Source organism: Hyaena hyaena, unplaced genomic scaffold (genome assembly GCF_003009895.1).
Source record: "Hyaena hyaena isolate Hyena2069 unplaced genomic scaffold, ASM300989v1 scaffold_28, whole genome shotgun sequence".
NCBI lineage: Eukaryota > Metazoa > Chordata > Mammalia > Carnivora > Hyaenidae > Hyaena > Hyaena hyaena.
The window spans coordinates 2,911,045-2,931,074 of record NW_024080660.1 but is presented as its reverse complement, the minus strand read 5'-3'; the positions used below and the strand labels follow the sequence as shown (position 1 = coordinate 2,931,074).

At 40.0% G+C, this 20,030-nt stretch overlaps 1 protein-coding gene across 2 annotated transcripts in view; it reads left to right on the top strand.

Moving 5' to 3' along the window:
- The window catches only part of KLHL12 (kelch like family member 12), a 33,567-nt gene that overhangs the window by 849 nt on the left and 12,688 nt on the right, over positions 1-20,030 (top strand). For both annotated transcript variants that reach the window (XM_039227491.1, XM_039227490.1), the window contains exons 2-6: positions 2,232-2,465; positions 7,737-7,890; positions 8,744-8,961; positions 14,714-14,863; positions 16,358-16,472. In XM_039227491.1, coding sequence (XP_039083422.1) covers positions 2,232-2,465; positions 7,737-7,890; positions 8,744-8,961; positions 14,714-14,863; positions 16,358-16,472 — 871 coding nt within the window. The remainder of the gene's footprint in view (positions 1-2,231; positions 2,466-7,736; positions 7,891-8,743; positions 8,962-14,713; positions 14,864-16,357; positions 16,473-20,030) is intronic.

Sequence of the window (20,030 nt, the reverse complement as noted above, 5' to 3'; positions counted from 1 at the left end):
CTTCCTTCCCTTCTCCCACCTGAAATTCAGCCTTTGCAAAATGTGACACCTTTTCACTCTCGCCCCCACCCCATATCTTCCAGGGTGGAATCCCTCTATTCAGATGATAACGGAAGTTCCCGAATAGATAACCTCAAAAAGATGAGAGTGATACGGCTGAGGTTTTGCCTGATGAGGCAGGATTCCCTAAGGAGGAAGACCACGGTTCTTTAGGGTTACTGTCAGTTTTGACACTGAAACCGTAAAGCCTAGTCCTCGGCTGAGTCCTGTGCTAACTCCCCAGAAAAATCTTCACGCAGTCCATGAGTATCTGTTCAGACTTTTCTTACATCTCCAGAGTTGAAAGCAAGTTGACTTAAGGACAGACTTTTTGAAAAACCTTGTATGCTTGTATGAATCACCTCCTTTACTGTAAAATGGATCTTGCAGAGTTTTTGGAGAGATCTTCTAGAGTACTTATAAAATAACATGCTAACTGTACATAGGAGTAGATGAGAATTTAGGATCTTGTTTGTGCTAGTCAAAAATTACGGTCGTGAATGTGAGTTCTTGGAGATTGTAGTTTGATTTTTGTTTTTTTGGATCACTTCAGAAAGTTATTGATTCCAGTAAGACTGTCTTGATAACCATGCCATTTCATTCCCTTGGAATTTTCAAGAAAAAGTTTCACTAAAGCTTGTCAACAGTCAAGAAAGTAAAAAGTAGACTATTTTTTTTATGTACTTTATTTATTGGTGCATACCAGGGAAATTTGCAAGTGACTGCCTATGGCAGTAAAATTAGTAGTGGAGTTTTAATTAGGTTTCTATCCCAATAATTAGGCTCTTGGTTTCAGTATAGAAGAATTTCTACTGGACATTTACTAATAATGTAGAGTAGGAAGATCCTTCAGTTGAAGAGCTTCAATAACTTAATCACCTGAGAGGGACCTGGGTGGCTGAGTCGGTTAAACTTCCAACTCTTGATTTCAGCTCAGGTCAGGATCTCAGGGTTCATGAGTTCGAGCCCCACATGGGGCTCTGCTCTGACAGCATGGAGCCTACTTGGGATTCTCTCTCTTCCCCTCTCACTGCCCCTTCCCCGCTGGCATGTGTTCACTTTCTCTCTCTTAAATAAACATTTTATTTTTTTAAGTGTTTTTAATGTTTATTTATTTTTGAGAGAGAGAGAGAAACCACGTGAACAGGGGAGGGTCAGCGAGAGAGGGAGATACAGAATCTGAAGACAGGCTCCAGGCTCTTAGCTGTCAGCACAGAGCCCGATGGGGAGCTGGAACATTTTAAAATAAACTTAGGGGTGCCTAGGAGGCTCAGTTGGTTGAACGTCCGACTTTGGCTCAGGTCATGGTCTCGCAGTTAGTGGGTTTGAGCCCTGCGTTGGGCTCTGTGCTGACAGCTATCTCAGAGCCTGGAGCCTGCTTCACATTCTGTGTGTCTCTCTCTCTCTCTCTGACCCTCCCCTGCTCACGCTGTCTCTCTCTCTCTCTCTCTCTCTCAGAAATAAATAAAAAAATATTAAAAAAAAACAAACTTAATTACGTGAAAGTCCATAGATAAGCTTGCAGTGTTTCCATTATTCAAGGTAGGTATTATCCTCGTTTGAAATGTCATTTTAAGAAGAAACCCAGATATATTTGGAAGTTATAAATAATTCTTTGCATGCTTCTTTAGGAAAAGTTCATTTTCACTGACCCTAGCCTTTATTACTCTAAGTTGAATATACAATTTTTCTTTTCTTGCTTTTGATTTCTGAACATTCTGTACACCTGTCAGAATAGGAAAAATATATAATATATATATATAAATGTCTATATCTATATCTATATCTATAAATCTATGGAACAAGATCCTACCCTCTAAATACTTATCTCCTCATTCTTTAAATAATAGTGATATTGCACCTTTAAGAAATTTTATTTTTTCATTTTATCATTTGAGACAACAGCATTGTGAAGACATGCAAGATATGTGTGGTTTCTTTATATTTCCAAATACACTTGAGTATTGATTATAATAAATGTCAAGTGGTAGGGGCACTCAATATTGGGATTCAGAGGAAGAAGAGATCGTTTTTATTTGGGATTATTAGTGGCTAGAGTGTGGCGGTGAGACCAGTAATAGGCATACTCTCTACTTATATCTCTGGGGAAGCCTTAATTTGTCTAGATAGTCGAATATATTTAGTTTTACTAGTCCTTCAAGTATGTTCTGGGTTTTTTTCTCTCATTGCAGAATCCAAGGACCCCTTTCATTCTTTCTCCATATTGCTTGATGGGAGGCATTATGGCCCCCAAAGACATAATGACAAATACTCATGCTAAATCCATCCTCAATTCAATGAACTCCCTCCGGAAGAGCAATACCCTCTGTGATGTGACATTGAGAGTAGAGCAGAAAGACTTCCCTGCTCATCGGATTGTGCTGGCTGCTTGTAGCGATTACTTCTGTGCCATGTTCACCAGTGAGGTAAGTGGTAAGTTACCTACCCTTACAAATGAAAGTCACACATGTAATCTTTTAGGTGTCTCAGTTCAGAAAATAGATTAATAGAAGTTTGAGAGAATAGTGAATGTAGTATGGTGGTTCAGTGCACAGGCTCTGGTCAAGATCTGCCTTTTGACTTTGTCTTGGTTTTCTCATCTCCAAATTAGGAATAATAGCAGTGTGCAATCGCCTATGGTTATTGTGACAATTACTTGAGACAGTCACATATGAAGTGCTTAGCACAGCGTCTGGCACATGGTTAAACACAAACGTCAGCTACTGGGTTTTACCTATTTATAATGTTTATTTATTTTTGAGAGAGAGAGAGAGAGAGCACAAGTAGGGGAGGGGTAGAGAGAGACAGAAGGAGACACAGAATCTGAAGCAGGCTCCAGACTTTGAGCTGTCAGCAGAGAGCCCAGTGCAGGGCTTGAACCCATGGACCACGAGATCATGACCTGAGCTGAAGTCAGACAGTCAACCAATTGAGCCACCCAGGTGCCCCAGAGTTTACTTGTTTTTAAAATATGGTTTCCTGGTTTTCTCCTTCCAAAGTCTAATATTTTGTTTATTCTATTTATATTTTAAAGGTTATTTATTTGTTTTGAGAGAGAGTGCATGCTTGCATGCATGTGGTGAGCAGGAGAAGGTCAGAGGGAGAAAGCAGGCTCTGTGCTGTCAGCATGGAGTTGGACATGGGGCTTGAGCTCATGAACTGCAAGATCATGACCTGAGCTGAAATCAAGAGTCAGATGCTCAATGAACTGAGCCACCTAGGCGCCCACAAAGTCAAATATTTTAAGTGAATACTCGGAGGATAAGGGAGAAGGAAGGAAAGAGGAGTGTAGGATTCAGTCCTCATCCACCTAACAGTATAGGAAGAAAATCAGTATTCATTCTACCAGTGTAGAGTTTAGTGTAATTTCATTTATTTTTATTTATTTATTTTTTTCCTGAGAGAGAGAGAGAGAGAGACAGTGTGAGCCGGGGAGGGTCAGAGAGAGAGGAAGACACAGAATCCGAAACTGGCTCCAGGCTCTGAGCTGGCTGTCAGCACAGAGCCCGACGCGGGGCTCGAACCCACGAACTGTGAGATCATGCCCTGAGCAGAAGTTGGGCGCTTAACCGACTGAGCCACCCAGGCGCCCCGAGTTTACTGTAATTGCAAATAAGAGGAGGAGGACTTAACACATGACTCAATGACTGTATAGGAATATACAGTATAACTTGGGAAAAGATGCTGATTATGGAGTGTAAGCAGTAAAAGAGAATAAGGAAAAGGTTGGCTTGACAAGAAAACAGGTTGTGCTTATGGGTATTAAGAAAGACTGGGTGGTGGGGCGCCTGGGTGGCTCAGTTGGTTAAGCGTCCAACTTCGGCTCAGGTCATGATCTCACAGTTTGTGGTTTCCAGCCCCATGTCTGGCTCTGTGCTGATAGCTAGCTCAGAGCCTGGAGCCTGCTTCACGGTCTGTATCTCCCTCTCTCTCTGACCCTCCCCTGCTCACGCTGCCTCTCTCTCTCTCTCAGAAATAAATAAAACATTAAAAAAAATTATAAAAAAGAAAGAAAGACTGGGTTGTTCAGTTTGTTAAGCATCCGACTTCGGCTCAGGTCATGATCTCGTGACTCATGAGTTTGAGCCCCACATTGGGCTGTATGCTGTCAGTGCCGAGTCAGCTTCAGATCCCTCTGTCCCTGTCTCTATCTGCCCCTCCCCACTCATGCACGTGCTCTCTCTCTCTCTCTCTCTCTCAAAAATAAAAATAAACAAACAAGAAAGACTGCTTTAGCAATTGACAGAACTCTTAAAACGTAGAGTAAGGCTATTGAATATATTGTGAAATATTCATAGCTGAACAACAGAAAGCACTGCAGCTTTTTTTTTTTATTTTTTAAAACCTCAAGTCTGATTTTTAAATTTTAAATAAATTATCTTGAATTTTTTAACCTTGAGTGATGAGTACACCAGTGTGTACTTATACTTACACATGCCTGAAATATCTCATTATGTTACACTTCTTTAGTAACCACCAGGAATTTTTTTGAAGTTAATCTCCTCATCTTAGTGAAGATGTTGCTGTTGGATCTGAATAAGAGAGGTGGTATCATAATAATGACAGTAACTACCTTTTATAGGCCAGGTGCTGTGTTGGGTGATTACTGTATCTTATTCACCCTAGGGTTAGATGTTACCATCTCATGTTACAAATGAATAAACAAGGTCTTATATGTTAAATGACTTGCCCAAGATCACATGGCTTGTAAATGATAGAGATGGGGTTTAATCCTAAATTTTCTGACTCTAAATCCATACCATATATGCTATATCTGAAAAGCTACAAGTATATGCTGTATTGCCCTACACAAATCTTACCTGCTTTGTGCACATTTTAACTACTGTGCTTCCTTAGCCTCTGATATATGGATTTTTATATTCTCTAATTTCAAAGCCAAAATAATTTATGGTTCTCTGAGCCAATGCTTGGTCACATGGCTGGTAGGAAAACCATGGAAACCTGACAGATCATTCCAGCTACTTCGGGCTAATTTTAAAATGCTCTTGTGTAATATACCATCACAGATCCGTATCCTGTATTGTCCTCCAGAAAGAAAATCTGCCCAAGAACATCAGAAGCAGTTGGCATTTAGCTGGGTAAGGACAGTCCTCTCAGCAGCTGCTGAGCATGAAGTACTAATGGCTCAGGACTGCTGACTGCTAATTATATAGTGTGCATCCTCTTCTTTGTCAGCTGGAGGAGAATGAGTCTGTCTGCACTCTGCACATTCAAATTGTTATGGAGTTCTCTGAAAGAATTCTTTTTTTCTCGCAAGTGACCATTTTATAGTTTTTCTTTAAAAACTGGGGGCGCGTGGGTGGCTCAGTCTGTTGAGCATCTGACTTCAGCTCAGGTCATGATCTCACGGTTTGTGGGTTTGGGCCCCGCGTCGGGCTCTGTGCTGACAGCCAGCTCAGAGCCTTGAGCCTGTTTCAGATTCTGTGTCTCTCTCTCTTTCTGACCCTTCCCTGCTTATGTGGTCTCTCTCAGAAATAAATTTAAAAAAATAAAATAAAATAAACAAATAAAATAAAATAAAAACTGGTATGAGGCAAGAAAATGCCAGATGGTTTTGTCTTTATTTTTAAGAGTAACTGACATAAAGGAGAGAGTTCAGAGACGTGGGTCCTAGCCTCAGTTCTGTTAACAATGTGTGAACCCTCCAGCCATGTAACTTCACTGGGTTGATCTATAAAATAAAGTAGTTGAACTAGATGATTTTATTTTTCTCTTCCTGCCCTGAAATGCTCCTCAAATGTGGTCCAATTAAAGTGTCATTTAGTGAGGCAAGACGACCTGCGTTTTATCTGTCTCTTGCTAGTTAAGAGACCTTGGTTAAGACACATAACTTCTTTGAAACTTAGATCCTTTTTGTCATAAATGGCAATAATAACAGATTTCTAAGTACTTTACCAGGTTGCTCAGAGAATCAGGTGAAATAATAGTAAATAAGAAGCACTCTGAAAAATTGTAAAGCAAATATACATGTGAAGTGATGCTATAAATTGCTCTGAGTTCATAGATAGTGAAATCTTTTCATATTTAAGTTATTTGATGGGACTATAGTTTACTGAATAAGAAATTTTTGTAATGTACTCCTATATTTCTGCTTGTAAACATTTATACTATGTGCAGAGGTAATAAAATGTTTTTCCAAAATAAAGTCCTAATGACTTTTTGTTTGCTTATGTATTTTTGAAAGAGAGAGGCGCCTGGGTGGCTCAGTTGGTTAAGCGTCCGATTTCGGCTCAGATCATGATTTCAAGGTTCATGGGTTCAAGCCCCGCATCAGGCTCTGTACTGACAGAGCCTGTTTCAGATTCTGTGTCTCCCTCTCTCTCTGACCCTCCCCTGCTCATGCTGTCTCTCTCTCAGAAATTAATAAAAAACATTAAAAACATATTTTTGAAAGAGAGAAAGAGTGGGAGAGGGGCGGACAGAGGGAGACAGAGGATCCAAAGTGGGTTCTGTGCAGACAGCAGAGAACCTCATGCAGGGCTCAAACTCATGAACTGTGAGTTCATGAGCTGAGCTAAAGTTGGACGCTTACTGACTGAGCCATCAGGTGCCCTGAGTACTAGTGATATATTTAATGTTAGGGATTGATTATGTTCTTGGCTTTGGTAGAGAATGCTTTTTTATTATTATTTTGGGCTGATAGGGGAATCAAAGATGATAAAGATGTTTAGTTCATAATGAAAGTGCACTGGAGTTTTGTGAGTAATTTGAATGTCCAACTAAGGTTAAGATGTATCATTTTCATAAGATAATCAATTTTCAGGTAGTATACTGTTCTATAAAATTGAAGATTTCCACTCTTAGCTAAACAATTTTCTATTATTATCCTGGCCTCTTTGATACTCATATTTCCAATGATGTACTCTAGACTAAATACACCACTAACAATTCAGTAATCCCCAAATAGTCAATCCAATATTTAGAAAAAGTATCAATTCAGTTATATTCAGACAGTGTCACAGTAGAATGTCCCTTAAGATGACTTGCCTGTTTCGTCATTACTAAATGTACTCAGGGGCGCCTGGATGACTTAGTTGGTTAAGCGTCTGTCTGACTTGGGTTCAGATCATGGCCTCACTGTTCATGAGTTTGAGCCCCTTGTCAGGCTCTATGCTGACCATCTGCGTCAGATTCTGTGTGTTCCTCCCCTGACTATTCTCTCTCTCTCACGCGTGCATTCTCTCTCTCCCAAAAATAAATAAATATTAAAAAAAAAACTAAATGTACTCCAAGAACAAATAGAATAATAATGAGTAGTCGTGGAAGGTCTGAAGCTGTAAGCCACAGGGTCCTCTATAAGCATGAAGTTTCATTGAAATTTTGTGTTTTATCTTAAAAGCTCATGGACACTAGTAGTAGGTTCACAGAACTTTTGCCTTCTATCCTGTAATAGATCTATGTTTTATTACAAAAGCAGTGTTTAAATTATTCACTGGTAAAATTGATATTCCAAGGTGTCACCTCCCTGTGTGCTCCTGGTTGCATACAGCTGCCCGAAGTTTGAAAAGCTGCAGATATATGCCATGTTTGCTTTCTACAAATCAAACAAATTAGACCATAATTTTTAAAAGACATGTATTCAGTTAATATTAACATCCCATCAAGCTCCTGGATAGGAGATTCTGCCTTTATCTTGTGGAATTATAACCACTATTATTTCACCCTTTGAATTTCAGCTCTCAGAGAAGGGGAAACCTTATGTTGATATTCAAGGTTTAACTGCTTCTACCATGGAAATTCTACTGGACTTCGTGTACACTGAAACCGTACATGTGACGGTGGAGAATGTACAAGAGCTGCTTCCTGCAGCCTGTCTGCTTCAGCTGAAAGGTACAGATGACAAAGTTGCTGTTGTTCATGCGAAGGTAGCCTTGGAAATATTGAGAATTAGTCATGTAAACTTAATCTTGAAAATTACAGAGACAGACTAGGGACGCTCATGTTTACTTACTGTGGCACAGAAAATCAGATTTTAATCACAATATAAAAGAACCTCTCCATATGTGAACATTTGGCTCTTTAGAAGAGAGCATTTACACCTTTTCTGTTTTTTAAAAAATGGAAGAGGGGATAACAGATGCATTTTCTTACATGGATGTACACAAGAGCTCTACAAAGAAACACAAGAAACTGATACTATTCATTGACTGTATGGAAGGGAACTAGATGGCCTGGTTGATAGGGAGGCTGGGGGGATTATTCATGGTCAGTCCTTTTGTACTTTTAATTTTTGAACCATGTAAATTATCTATTGAAAATTTAAATGGACACACACAAATGAAAGTATATAATGTTTTCATAGGATATGGGATAGTCCCCCTTCCTATTTCCAGACTGTCTTTCTTAACTTGCATTGATGTTTCTGTTATTTCCAGTTTTTCTAAATGCATGGTTGAAAATTTTCAGTTTTTAATATATGATTGAAAACAATATGAAGTTTTTGCATTAGTTTTTAAAGCTGAAACAGAGACACAGTTGTAAAGGCCTTGCTTGAAGGTCACACGACACATAAGATAGAAATTGGATTTGAATTCCTTAAGCATAAAGTTTCTAATCTGATCTTTAGGTGTTGAGCCAGGATTCCTCTGTTAACTTTATAGAGAAGATGTCTCCATCCAAGAATGTAGACGAGTTCACTCCTGGTCAAGTACCCTGAAGTGTTCGTTGTCTGTGTTTCTCCTAGGTGTGAAGCAAGCCTGCTGTGAATTCTTAGAAAGTCAGTTGGACCCATCTAATTGCCTGGGTATCAGGGATTTTGCTGAAACTCACAATTGTGTTGACCTGATGCAAGCAGCTGAGGTTTTTAGCCAGAAGCATTTTCCTGAAGTGGTACAGCATGAAGAATTCATTCTTCTAAGTCAAGGAGAAGTGGAAAAACTAATCAAGTGTGATGAAATTCAGGTACAGATTTGGCTTGGTATTGGAGTTTCTTCAAGATTGGAACTTTACAAAACTTGGAAAAAGAGAGGCACTTGGGTGGCTCAGTTGGTTGAGTGGCTGACTCTTGATCTCAGCTCAGGTCTTGATCTCAAGGTCGTGAGTTAAAGCCCCGTGTTGGGCTCTATGTTGGGTGTGGAACCTACGGAAAACAAACAAACACAAACACAAAATTTGGAAAAAGCGAGGTGGAATTACTGTGTTTCTGTAACAGGGCATCTTAATCAAGTGTCATTATTGGCTCCAAAGGTTTCATTAAATGCCCCTGAAATTATATGCCAGATTTATGGGAGGGAGTATTGGGAAGGAGTCAACCACCTCATCAATGTATGATCCCAATGGTTAAGAGTCACTATTGAAGAGACTATGGAATAAGCAGAGATTTGAAGTAAAGTAGATTTCTATAGACCATTTCTGTATTTTTCATTCACTCATTTTATAAACATTTATGTCGAGTATCTACTATACAGCTGTAGATGTTCTCAATATACTATATGTGCCAGGTGCTATGGATCCAGAAGTGACTAAGATGCAGTCCTTGTTTTTAGTAATTCACAGCATAGTGGTAGAGACAGAAAAAGATAAAATTTCATATAGTAGCATATAATGAGAATAATGAGCTTATTCAAAGCGAATAAATTAGAAGAAAGAAGAATAAACCCTCTACATTTAAATTAGATCAAAAAGGAGAAGTGAAAAAAAGGTTGGAAATCGAAAGCAGGAGGCAGATCATAAGTGCCTAATGGTGGTGGGGGTATGAGGAAGTGGGAAGAAGGAACATGTTAACTGCGTATTGAACAAGTTGAGTTTCGCCCAGCAGAGGGGAAGCTACCTGGGCTTAGGCAAGGGTGCAGAGACTGAGCCCAGCAAGGAGGATCTTCAGTAATCCTAATGCTAAATCATAGTGCCAGTAGTCAGCGGAGTTTCTATTGAGCAGAGGTCTGTAGTTAGGGTAACAATCAGAGAGACCATTTTTTCCCCTAGTCAGGAGAAATCGATTCTCTAGGAAGGCTCAGAGTTCATTTGTTTTCCTCTCACTCTCTTCAGATAATAAAACAAATTTTGAATTAGTGGATTCCCAGAAGTTAGTGGCACCTTAGTTTAAACAAGAGCTGTATTGGGAAGGAATCAAAAGCCTGATTAATATTCTAAATGCTATAGAAGAGGAGGCGCCTGGAGGGCTCAGTTGGTTAAGCGTCCGACTTCGGCTCAGGTCATGATCTCACAGTTTGTGAGTTCAAGCCTTGCGTTGGGCTCTGTGCTGACAGCTCGGATCCTGAAGCCTGCTTCAGATTCTGTGCCTCCCTTTTTCTTTGCCCACCACCGCCCCCCCCCGCCCCTCACACTGTGTGTGTGTGTGTGGCGGGGGGGGGGGGGGTCTTTCTCTCAAAAACAAATAAACATTAAAATACATAAAAATTGGGGCGCCTGGGTGGCTCAGGCAGTTAGCGTCCGACTTCGGCTCAGGTTATGATCTCACGGTTCGTGGGTTTGAGCCCCACGTCAGGCTCTGTGCTGACTGCCAGCTCAGAGCCTGGAGCCTGTTTCGGATTCTGTGTCTCCATCTCTCTCTCTGACCTTCCCCTACTCACGCTGTCTCTCTCTCTCTCTCGCAGAAATAAATAAAACATTTTTAAAAAAAGCTTTAAAATAAATAAAAATTAAAAAAATAAATGATATAGAAGAAATTTGATAAAGAAATCCTATAATTTACTTTTGTAAACCGAATGATAACTCTGATTTATTTTGTTAAAACTAGGATTTTCATGTAATATAATAAAATCTTAATATTTCTTATCCTGTTTTAGCCAACTTTTTCTTTTTGCCTTTCCCTACTGACTTCTGAGGGAAAATGATTAGGGCACATTGGTGACATTTATTTCCAATTAAAGAGGAATCATTTTCTAATTTGACCTATTAGTCCAGAGACGCTGGTGTTGCGAGTGTTACTGAGACAAATACTTGATAAAGTTTTGTTCTCACTCTTATGGTAGAACATTGTGTACATGCACTGAAATGCCAGGTGTAGACAAATGGCACATTCTTCAGACTTGGGTAACTGGGAATTTGCTATTTTGATTTTTCTTGACTTAACCATGCATTAGAAAATGCAGTAAATAGAGTGAGCAATATAGACTTGAAGTTCACTGCACATAACAAAATAGCTAAAACTTACTCAGCATTTATTATTGGTTTCCTTTATTAAATGTTTTTTGGGCACTTACTGTGTGCCAGAACAGTTCCCGGTGGCAGCAATCCAACTGTGAACAAAACAGATAAAAAAAATCCCGTGTACCCTGAATTCCATGTACCCTGGGCTTTCCATTTTAATGGCACCATTCTTGGTTTAGTTTATCTTACCTAGTTCTCAAAACTGTCTCCAATTTTTGGAGAAAGAAACCGAGGCTTTGAGGGTAACCGTCGTATTGGAGCTAACAAGTGGTAGAGCTAGGCCTCGTATCTGAGCCGTCTGGCTCCAGATTCTGTTCTGTTCCATGAAACTATGAGCTGGTCGCCTAGTTAGTTTCTAATTGACCAAATCAACAAGCAGTGACAGCAGTCATTTATTTTAGAACGATGTATACTTTGGAATGAAACTAAGTGGAATAGGGAGAGCAAATAACTTTTTAATTCAGAAACTCCAATGAAAAGAGTTTGAGAACTCTTTTTTTTGTATAGTCTTCCCTCAGTGTCTGTAAAGACTCTTTTTTTCCTGGAAAGACAGCAAGTGGCACATTTTCTCTTCTATATTCCAGTGAGAAAGAGGAACCAGATGTCTGACTCCCCAACTAACACTTCCTCTTAATTATGTAAAACAATAATACTTAAACACAGTGAGAAGCAATATGTTGCACTGGTTAGAACAACACGGGCTTTAGAATCAGGGTGGGGTTTATTTTGGCTGTGTAACATATGTTAACCTAACCACTAATCTTCACTTTCCTCTTCTGTAGGTAATAGTCATACTTGGTGCATGAGGTCATTCTGATCATTAAATAAGAATATCAGTGCCTGATACATAAAATAGTTCTCTGGAAATTTGTGGGGAAATTTTTCTCCATAGTGAAGCATTAATGTGAAGGTTTTTTCCTCCCAGTTTAGCTGTTTCTCTGCAAGTCTAATTTATTCTCTCTTCAGTAGGATCAAGGATCTCTGCTCAATGATTGAAAAAACCCATTATAAATTGATGTATCTAATTTAAACCTAGAATGTGTTAGAGCCTAACACGGAGCCATTTACAACTATTAGCTTGTCATTCTTGTCTTAAAAAAAATTTTTTTTTAATTGCGAGCACCCTTCTGCATACTCCCTGCATCTAATCCATCAGTAAGCTGGGTAGTTTCACCTCTTGTAAAATTGGTGCATAAATTTCTGTCACCAATGCCATGGCCTAAGAACCCATCACTTTTGCCTTAATGTATCAGCTGGTGTCCCAGCTCTTGGCCCTTCTAAACTGTTCTACCCAATGCTAGTCAGGGTGATCTTTACAGAACATCAATATGATCGTATTCCAAGCTTGCCTGAAATCTTTTAATGGGTTCCCATTGCCGTTCGAGTAAATTCCAGTCTTCCTCTCTGAGCTGGCCCTTGTTTACCTCTCCAGGTTGATCTTTATCACTCTTCCCCTGCCTCATTCCTTCTGCTACACCAACCTTCTATCATTTCTCAAACTGTCTGCTTTTTTTTTTTTGTTCTAGGATTGTGCTGTCCAGTTTGCTAGGCACATGTGACTGTTGAGCCCTTGAAATGTGGCTGGTGTGACTGAGCAGCTGAGTTTTTAATTTAACTTAAATTTTTTTAGGGGGAGAGGAGCAGAAGGGCATGGAGCCCAACATGGGGTCCATCCCACAACCCTGGGATTATGACGTGAGCCAAAATCAAGAGTTGAACGCTCAACCAACTGAGCCAACCAGGCGCCCTTAACTTAAATTTAATTAGTGTAAATATAAATCTCCATACATGGCTGGTGACTACCATATTGGACAGTACAGCTCTAGGGTTTCTACATGTGCTCTTCTGTTTGCCTTGGAGCACTCTCTTACTCTTCTTGACTGCTACTCATCCATCATATTGAAATCTATTTCTTCTGCAGGGAGGTCTTTTTTTTTTTAATTTTTTTTAAATTTTTTTTTTTATTTCTGAGAAAGAGAGAGAGAGAGAGCGTGAGCACGGGAGGGTCAGAGAGAGGGGGAGACACAGAATCTGAAACAGGCTCCAGGCTCTGAGCTGGCTGTCAGCACAGAGCCCGACGCAGGGCTCGAACCCACGAACCGTGAGATCATGACCTGAGCCGAAGTCGTATGCTTAACCAGCTGAGCCACCCAGGTGCCCCAGGGAGGTCTTTTTTGACCCATCAGCCTAAATTAGGAAATCTCATGTTATTCTGTCTCACAGCCCCCTGTACTTTTCATACATAGTTCAAAATGGCAAAGTGGCATTGTTCATTTTTCCAATGTAACTATTATCTCCCCACTTAAAAGCAAAGTTCACATCTCATTTGTTACCAGTATATAACCAGCTTCCAGCATGGTGCCTGGCACGTAGTAGGTTTTTGGTCCATCCAATGAATGAACATTCTGAAACATCTGTATTTTCAGTTTTTGGGGAAACCTTGCAGAATGGTGTCTCTGTTCAGGCACTGTCATGTTCTGAAAGGTCTCAGAACAGATGCATTCTAGGGGCTGGTGGATGAGGCACAGGACCTGTATGTAATGTAGGTGTTTTTTCTCTGGGAGGTCTTAGGTGTTAACTAGATGTAGTGCTCTTACAGTGATACAATGTAGGCTTTTAGGCTGTGCCTTATCCAATTTGTCACATGTAAGCCTAGACCTAAGTTTCCCAAATGATTAATTACATATATCATCTCAAAGCAGTTGGCCTGAGAAATACTTGGTCAGATGCTAGTGGACAATTCTTTGGAAACTACAGCATTATAGCATAATAATGTAAGAGAGAGTTCTGCTTCACGGGCTTGGGTGGAGGTGTTGGGGAGCATTCCTGGAGGTCATTAGACAACACTTGTAAACACAAGTTGTTTTATGAGGCAGTTTTGGGGGTGCCTTGCTGGTTCAGTCACTAGAGCATTCAACTCTTTATCTCAGGGTCGTGAATTCAAGCCCCACATTGAGCATAGAGCATATTTAACAAAATATACAGCCAATTTTGAATAGGACAACAGATTCTCCCTGCCCCTGTAAATTTTCAAAAATGACCAGAAAAGGGGCACCTCAGTGGCTCAGTCAGTTAAGCGTCCCACTCTTGGATTTCAGCTCAGGTCATGATCCCAGAGTCGTGGGATTGAGCCCTGTGTTGGGCTCCACACTGAGCATGGAGCCTGCTGCAGATTCTCTCTCCCTCTCCGTCCACCCTTCTCCCTCCCTCCCACCTTGCAAATTAAAAATATATATATATATACCAGAAAAAAAATTCAGGAATGGAAAAAATTCTGAAGTAAAAGCCGACTTGTAACTGATGGTTTATTAGGCACTCTCTGAGATTTTTTTTTTACCCAGTTTGACTGCACTTCTTTTGCTGGTCTCAGTGAGTCGTATCTGAAAAGGGTTGTTTTCCCAAGAGCTTACCTGTTTCTGGAAGGAAGGAAGTAACAGTGGTGGGGGCTGGGGGGCAGGAAGGAGAAAAGAAGGATGGTTCCTTTTTGAAATTGTGAGGAAATTGGAAAAGCAGAGTTCCGTGCTGTGCAATTACACGTTTGTAGGTGGATTCGGAAGAGCCAGTCTTTGAAGCTGTCATCAACTGGGTGAAGCACGCCAAAAAGGAGAGGGAAGAATCCTTGCCTGACCTGCTACAGTACGTCCGGATGCCCCTGCTGACCCCCAGGTACATCACAGACGTCATAGACGCTGAGGTGAGTCAGGCAAAACACACAGGATCCAAAGCCGTGAACATCTCTTGCCACTTAGTACTGTGTACTTAAAATGGGTTATTTCAGTGTGGGCGTAGTGTCCTGGTGAGCCCCTCTAGGATGGCCAGACAGGAGGATGCCAGGTAGTCTCCAGATAATTGGTTGGCAAGTTATCCTTCTGGAAATGGGAATCTATGGTTTAATTTTCTGTTCTCTTGCCTTTTTGCTTGCTCTACCCCTGTGTGTTTCACATAAGCAACATCAGATGATAAATGGTGTCCCCTTCTCCCTCAAACATAAATTGTTCCACACTGCCCTGTAAAAGGTGCTTTGCTTATCAAATCTCCTCATTTTTGATCTCTTGTGAAACTAACACCGAAGTAATTTGATGCATTCTAATATCAATTTGGGTTATAGTGTGTTTATTTGTAAAAGTGTTCCTCCAACACAAGCTCTTTGTGGTTGGTACGTTCTCACGATTTTTACCATATGTGTCACCTGTGTACCTAGACTGTACTTGGGGCGAACGCTGCTGTTTAACACGTGGGTAAAACCCAGGTCGCTGAATGCATTTCTCCTCCTGGCTCAGCCCCAGACCTCTTTGGGAGTTAACTACAAACACAGTTTTCCAGTTCACGTTAGAAAAGTTGCAGACTGATTAGTGTACATGTCAAACTCTTTTTCTCATATTTGTACTTTCTTTCTAACAACTCATTTAGCCATTGTGTTTATTTCCTTATATCATGGTTCACAGCCCAGACTCTCGATTCAGACTCAGGAGACTGAAATCCCATATTCAGCACTTACCCTGGAGTGGGGAGCCTGGCTTCACTCCCCTTCTCCCTCTGAGCTTCTCTAGGGCTCCTCCCTGGCTGACGAGCCAGAAGTCAGAGGGCATGGGGACCCTACAAGACAGGCATAGTTCGTGTAGGCCAGTCTTCTAAGCCAGAGAGCAGAGCGGAGAAGGATGTGGAGGCGATTGGGATACGGAGGAGAGCTGCCCAGTACAGATCTCCATCAGGGGAGATTTAGGGATCGTGACAGTGTTGTGCAAGTCTGGGAAATTATTTCAGATAAGATTTGCTTCTTCCTGTCATCCCAGGGATTCACAGAAGCCTTTTGGTTCTCCCTTAAAATTTTTGTTAGCTATTACATACTTGTGTTTGTAAGGATGTAATGTAAGGAAGGATGTACAGGCAAACTAACTAAAATAGTTACCACCTAGTGCTGAAGTAGATAGGGAATGCTCCTCAGCATATCTTTTTTTTTATGTCATTTGATTTTTGAACCATGTAATAATATATTGTCTATTTAAAAAACTTCTTTAATCATTTCTGGAAACCAGCAGCATAATTATGACCAGCAGCCTTCCTGGAACCACAGGGCTTTCGAAACTGGTTTTCTGTATCAAGAAGTTAATTCTTATGTGTGCCATTTATACTCGTAATATTAAAGACGTGGCCCCTCTGGCTCACTTTACTGCCTGCTGTATTTCAGCCTTTCATCCGCTGTAGTTTACAGTGCAGGGATCTAGTTGATGAAGCAAAGAAGTTTCATCTGAGACCTGAACTGCGAAGTCAGATGCAGGGACCCAGGACGAGGGCTCGTCTAGGTAAGCTGGCATCTTGGCAGAAGGAGGGATATTTTTTAACTACCCCTTGCCGGGTGGCGTGATGTAGTTGAAAAGAACATTCTATAAGAAATACAAAGACCTGTTTTAGATCTGTTTCTAACCTTTTAGTAAGGGTATCACCTTGGACAAGTCACTTCGCCACCCTGAGCTCTTCTATAAACCAAAGGTACCTTCCCTATCTATTTCACGTAACTATTTGGAGGATTAAATGGAATGGAGTGTGTAAAAAGCACTTTCTAAATTGTCACGTATTATGCAAGTTATTATTTTATTTCAAGATATTTGGAGTCTTGTGAATTAGAAATTATTTCAGATATCAGGTAGTATTTTTCTCATGCTGGATGAAAAGAGGAAGGAAAAGCAGCAGCATAGTATAAAGTTCAGGAGTGATGTGGAGTAGTTAAGAGGCTGGACTCCGGAGCCAGTGTGGGTGCAGATCCCAGCTTACCACTTACTAGTATATTAACTTTGGCAAGAAACTTAACCTCTCCGTGCTTCGGTTGCCTCCTCTGTAAAGTGGGCATCATCATAGCTCCCATCTCACATGTGGTTCTGAAGAGTAGATGAAGTAATTTATGTAAAAGAGTTAAAAGGGTTCTTGGCTCATCACAAGTGCTGTACACATGAGCTGTTGTTTTAGCAAGGAGGCTTAGGTTCAAATCACAACCCCACCAATGACTGGCTGTATGGCCTTGAGTAAGGTATCAATTTATCTGAGCCTGTGCTTCTGCCTCTAAAATGAGGTTACTACCATCCTATCTCACTGTGTTATTACAGAGATTAGGTGGGATAGTGTGTGTAAGATGCCTGACATTGTAGCTGACAGGTGGGAAGTTCTCAGATATTACCTTACTCCTGTTATCTATCCTCCCTATTTTGCTGTCGGAGGTTATAAATGATATATGGAGTGGCATTTTGTTTTTGTTGTTTTCTGTTTTTCTCCTATCTGACTGGCATACTCATGCATGCCAAGGTATTAAATGATAATTAAGCTGTTCACTGATTGCTTTAAGTAGAAGGATGACCTGCCCTCTATATATATTTTTTAAATTTAATTCCAAGTTAGTTACCATATATTGTAGTAGTGTTTCAAGGTGCCCTATATTTTTAATAGTGTAAGTGCCGTATGTTCAGCATAAAAATTTTAGAAATACCAAGAAGCAAAAAATAAATAGAAGTCATCCATAATCCTACCACCCAGAGGTATTGCTTTGTTTTTTGGTGTTTTTTTCTTAAGGGAGCTCAGAGAAGAAGTAGTAGTTGATACTGTTCTGTTAATTCCTGCAGGATGACAACATGTGGTCTGTATCTCATACCACATACAGAGATACATAGTAATCAACAAGATAGATGGAAGGACTAAGCATGAAAAACCATGATAATATTTGAAGTTAGAGGAAAATATTTGTCTAACTTTGGGGTAGAAGCCTTTTTTTTTTTCCTATTTTTAGTTGTGGTAAAATTTACCATCTTAACCATTTTTAGGTGTACAGTTCAGTGATGTTAAATATATTCACATTGTGGGGGTGCCTGGGAGGATCAGTCAGTTAAGTGTCCAGCTTTTGATTTTGGTTCAGGTCATGATCTCATGGTTTGTTGGTTTGAGCCCTGCATCATCGGGCTCTTTGCTGATGAGCCTGCTTGGGATTCTCTCTCTCTCTCTCTCTCTCTCTCTCTCTCTCTCTCTCTCTCTCTCTCTGTCTCTGTCTCTCTCTCTGCCCCTCCCTCCTCTCAAAAATAAACAAATATTTAATATATATATATTCACATTGTTATACAACCAATTTCTAGAATTCTTTTCATTTTACAGAACTAAAAATGCCATACCCAGATGGTAGCCACACGTGTGGTGAGTGTAGCATAATGTATAGTGTTGTCAAATCACTATTTGTACACCTGAAACTCATGTAACATTGTGTGTGACCTGTACTAAAAAAAAAAAAGGAACCGTATAAATCAACAAGAAAAAAATGCAATAGAAAATTGCCATGAGAGACTTATAGTAGCACACTGAAGACGAAATGTGAGTGAACAATGAACATTTGAAAATATAGTTCATTAGCAGGTATAGAAATGAAAGTCAGAACAAAATATTTATTAAAGTGAAAGATATTAAAAATATTTTGGGGCACCTGAGTGGCTCAGTCAATGGAGCATCTGACTCTTAACTTTGGCTCAGGTCATGATCTCGAGGTTCATGGGATCGAGCCCTACATCAGGCTCTGCACTGTCAGAGTTGGTTATGTAATCTTTGAGTCCAGAGTTCTCTCTTGTCCAGCAAGAGAGCTTACACAGAATTGTATACAAGAGAAGTTAATGCCTGGGAGGAGACAAGAGCCCCAAACAGGGATTTCATCTCTGTATTTATTAGCTGTCAAGATCTTATACATGTGGTGAGCGTGAAGAAAACTATCAGATAGTAATCATTAATTTGTGTGTGTAAGAAGCAAAGCCTCTGGGGAGGGGGGCGAGTGGAGTTTGTGATCAAGGTACATTGGCACCAGATAGAAAGTAATTTCGAAACTGCAGGTGATATAACAAGTTGCTCCTGATCCTGTTACAGTATCTTGCTACCTAACCTCTGGTGCTTTCATCCTCTGGTGGTGGCTTTCTACCCTAAGCTTTTTTCTAACCCATTTATGTAAGTAGAACCTATTTCCCCACAGCTTGGGATTCTTTGTCCCTCCCTTCCTGTCTCTCTCTCAAAATAAATATTCACTCTCAAAAAATTCACTTTTTTTTTTTAAAGTAAATACTCTTTATGTCCCATCTCTTGGAATCTATACTATAGAAATATTTCCAGGATGAGTGCCTGGGCGGCTCAATCGGTTAAGTGTTCAACTTCGGCTTAGGTCATGATCTCTCTGTGAGTTCAAGTCCTGCATCGGGGTCTATGCTGACCTCTCGAAGCCTGGCGCGTGCTTTGGATTCTAGGTTTCCCTCTCTCTGCCCCTCTCCCTACTCACATTTTATCACTCTCTCTAAAAAATAAATATTTTTTAAAAATTAAAATATATTTCTAGGAAAGAAGGGAAACAGCCTGAACCCCATCTGAAAAGGAATGAATGGTTGACTGAATTATAGTACAACTGAACCATAGAGTATTATGAAACTATTAAAAGCATTGAGTCAGACCTATGTAGCTGGATAGATGGAAAGACTAACTGGCTATATACTAAGTTGAGGATACTTTTCATTGTGGGGGAAAAGGCAAAAACTCCTATATATGTATATGTTTTCATGATTATAAATAAAGGATGTGTATGCAAGGATAAACACTAAACCTTTAATAAGATGGGATTGCAGGAGAATATTTACCAATGTTATATTTGTATACTTCTGTGTTATTACCGTAAATGTGTGGTTACCTTTGTTATTTAAAAAATAATAAAAAATGGATAATCTTTCAATATTATGTGAACCACTATATAGTGGAAATCATCTGGTATGGAAGAAAAAACAGTTTGCTTCCTTTGATTTCTATTCCCAATTCTATTACTCTAGTAACTTGCTTTTTGAATTTGGACAAGTCCTTCA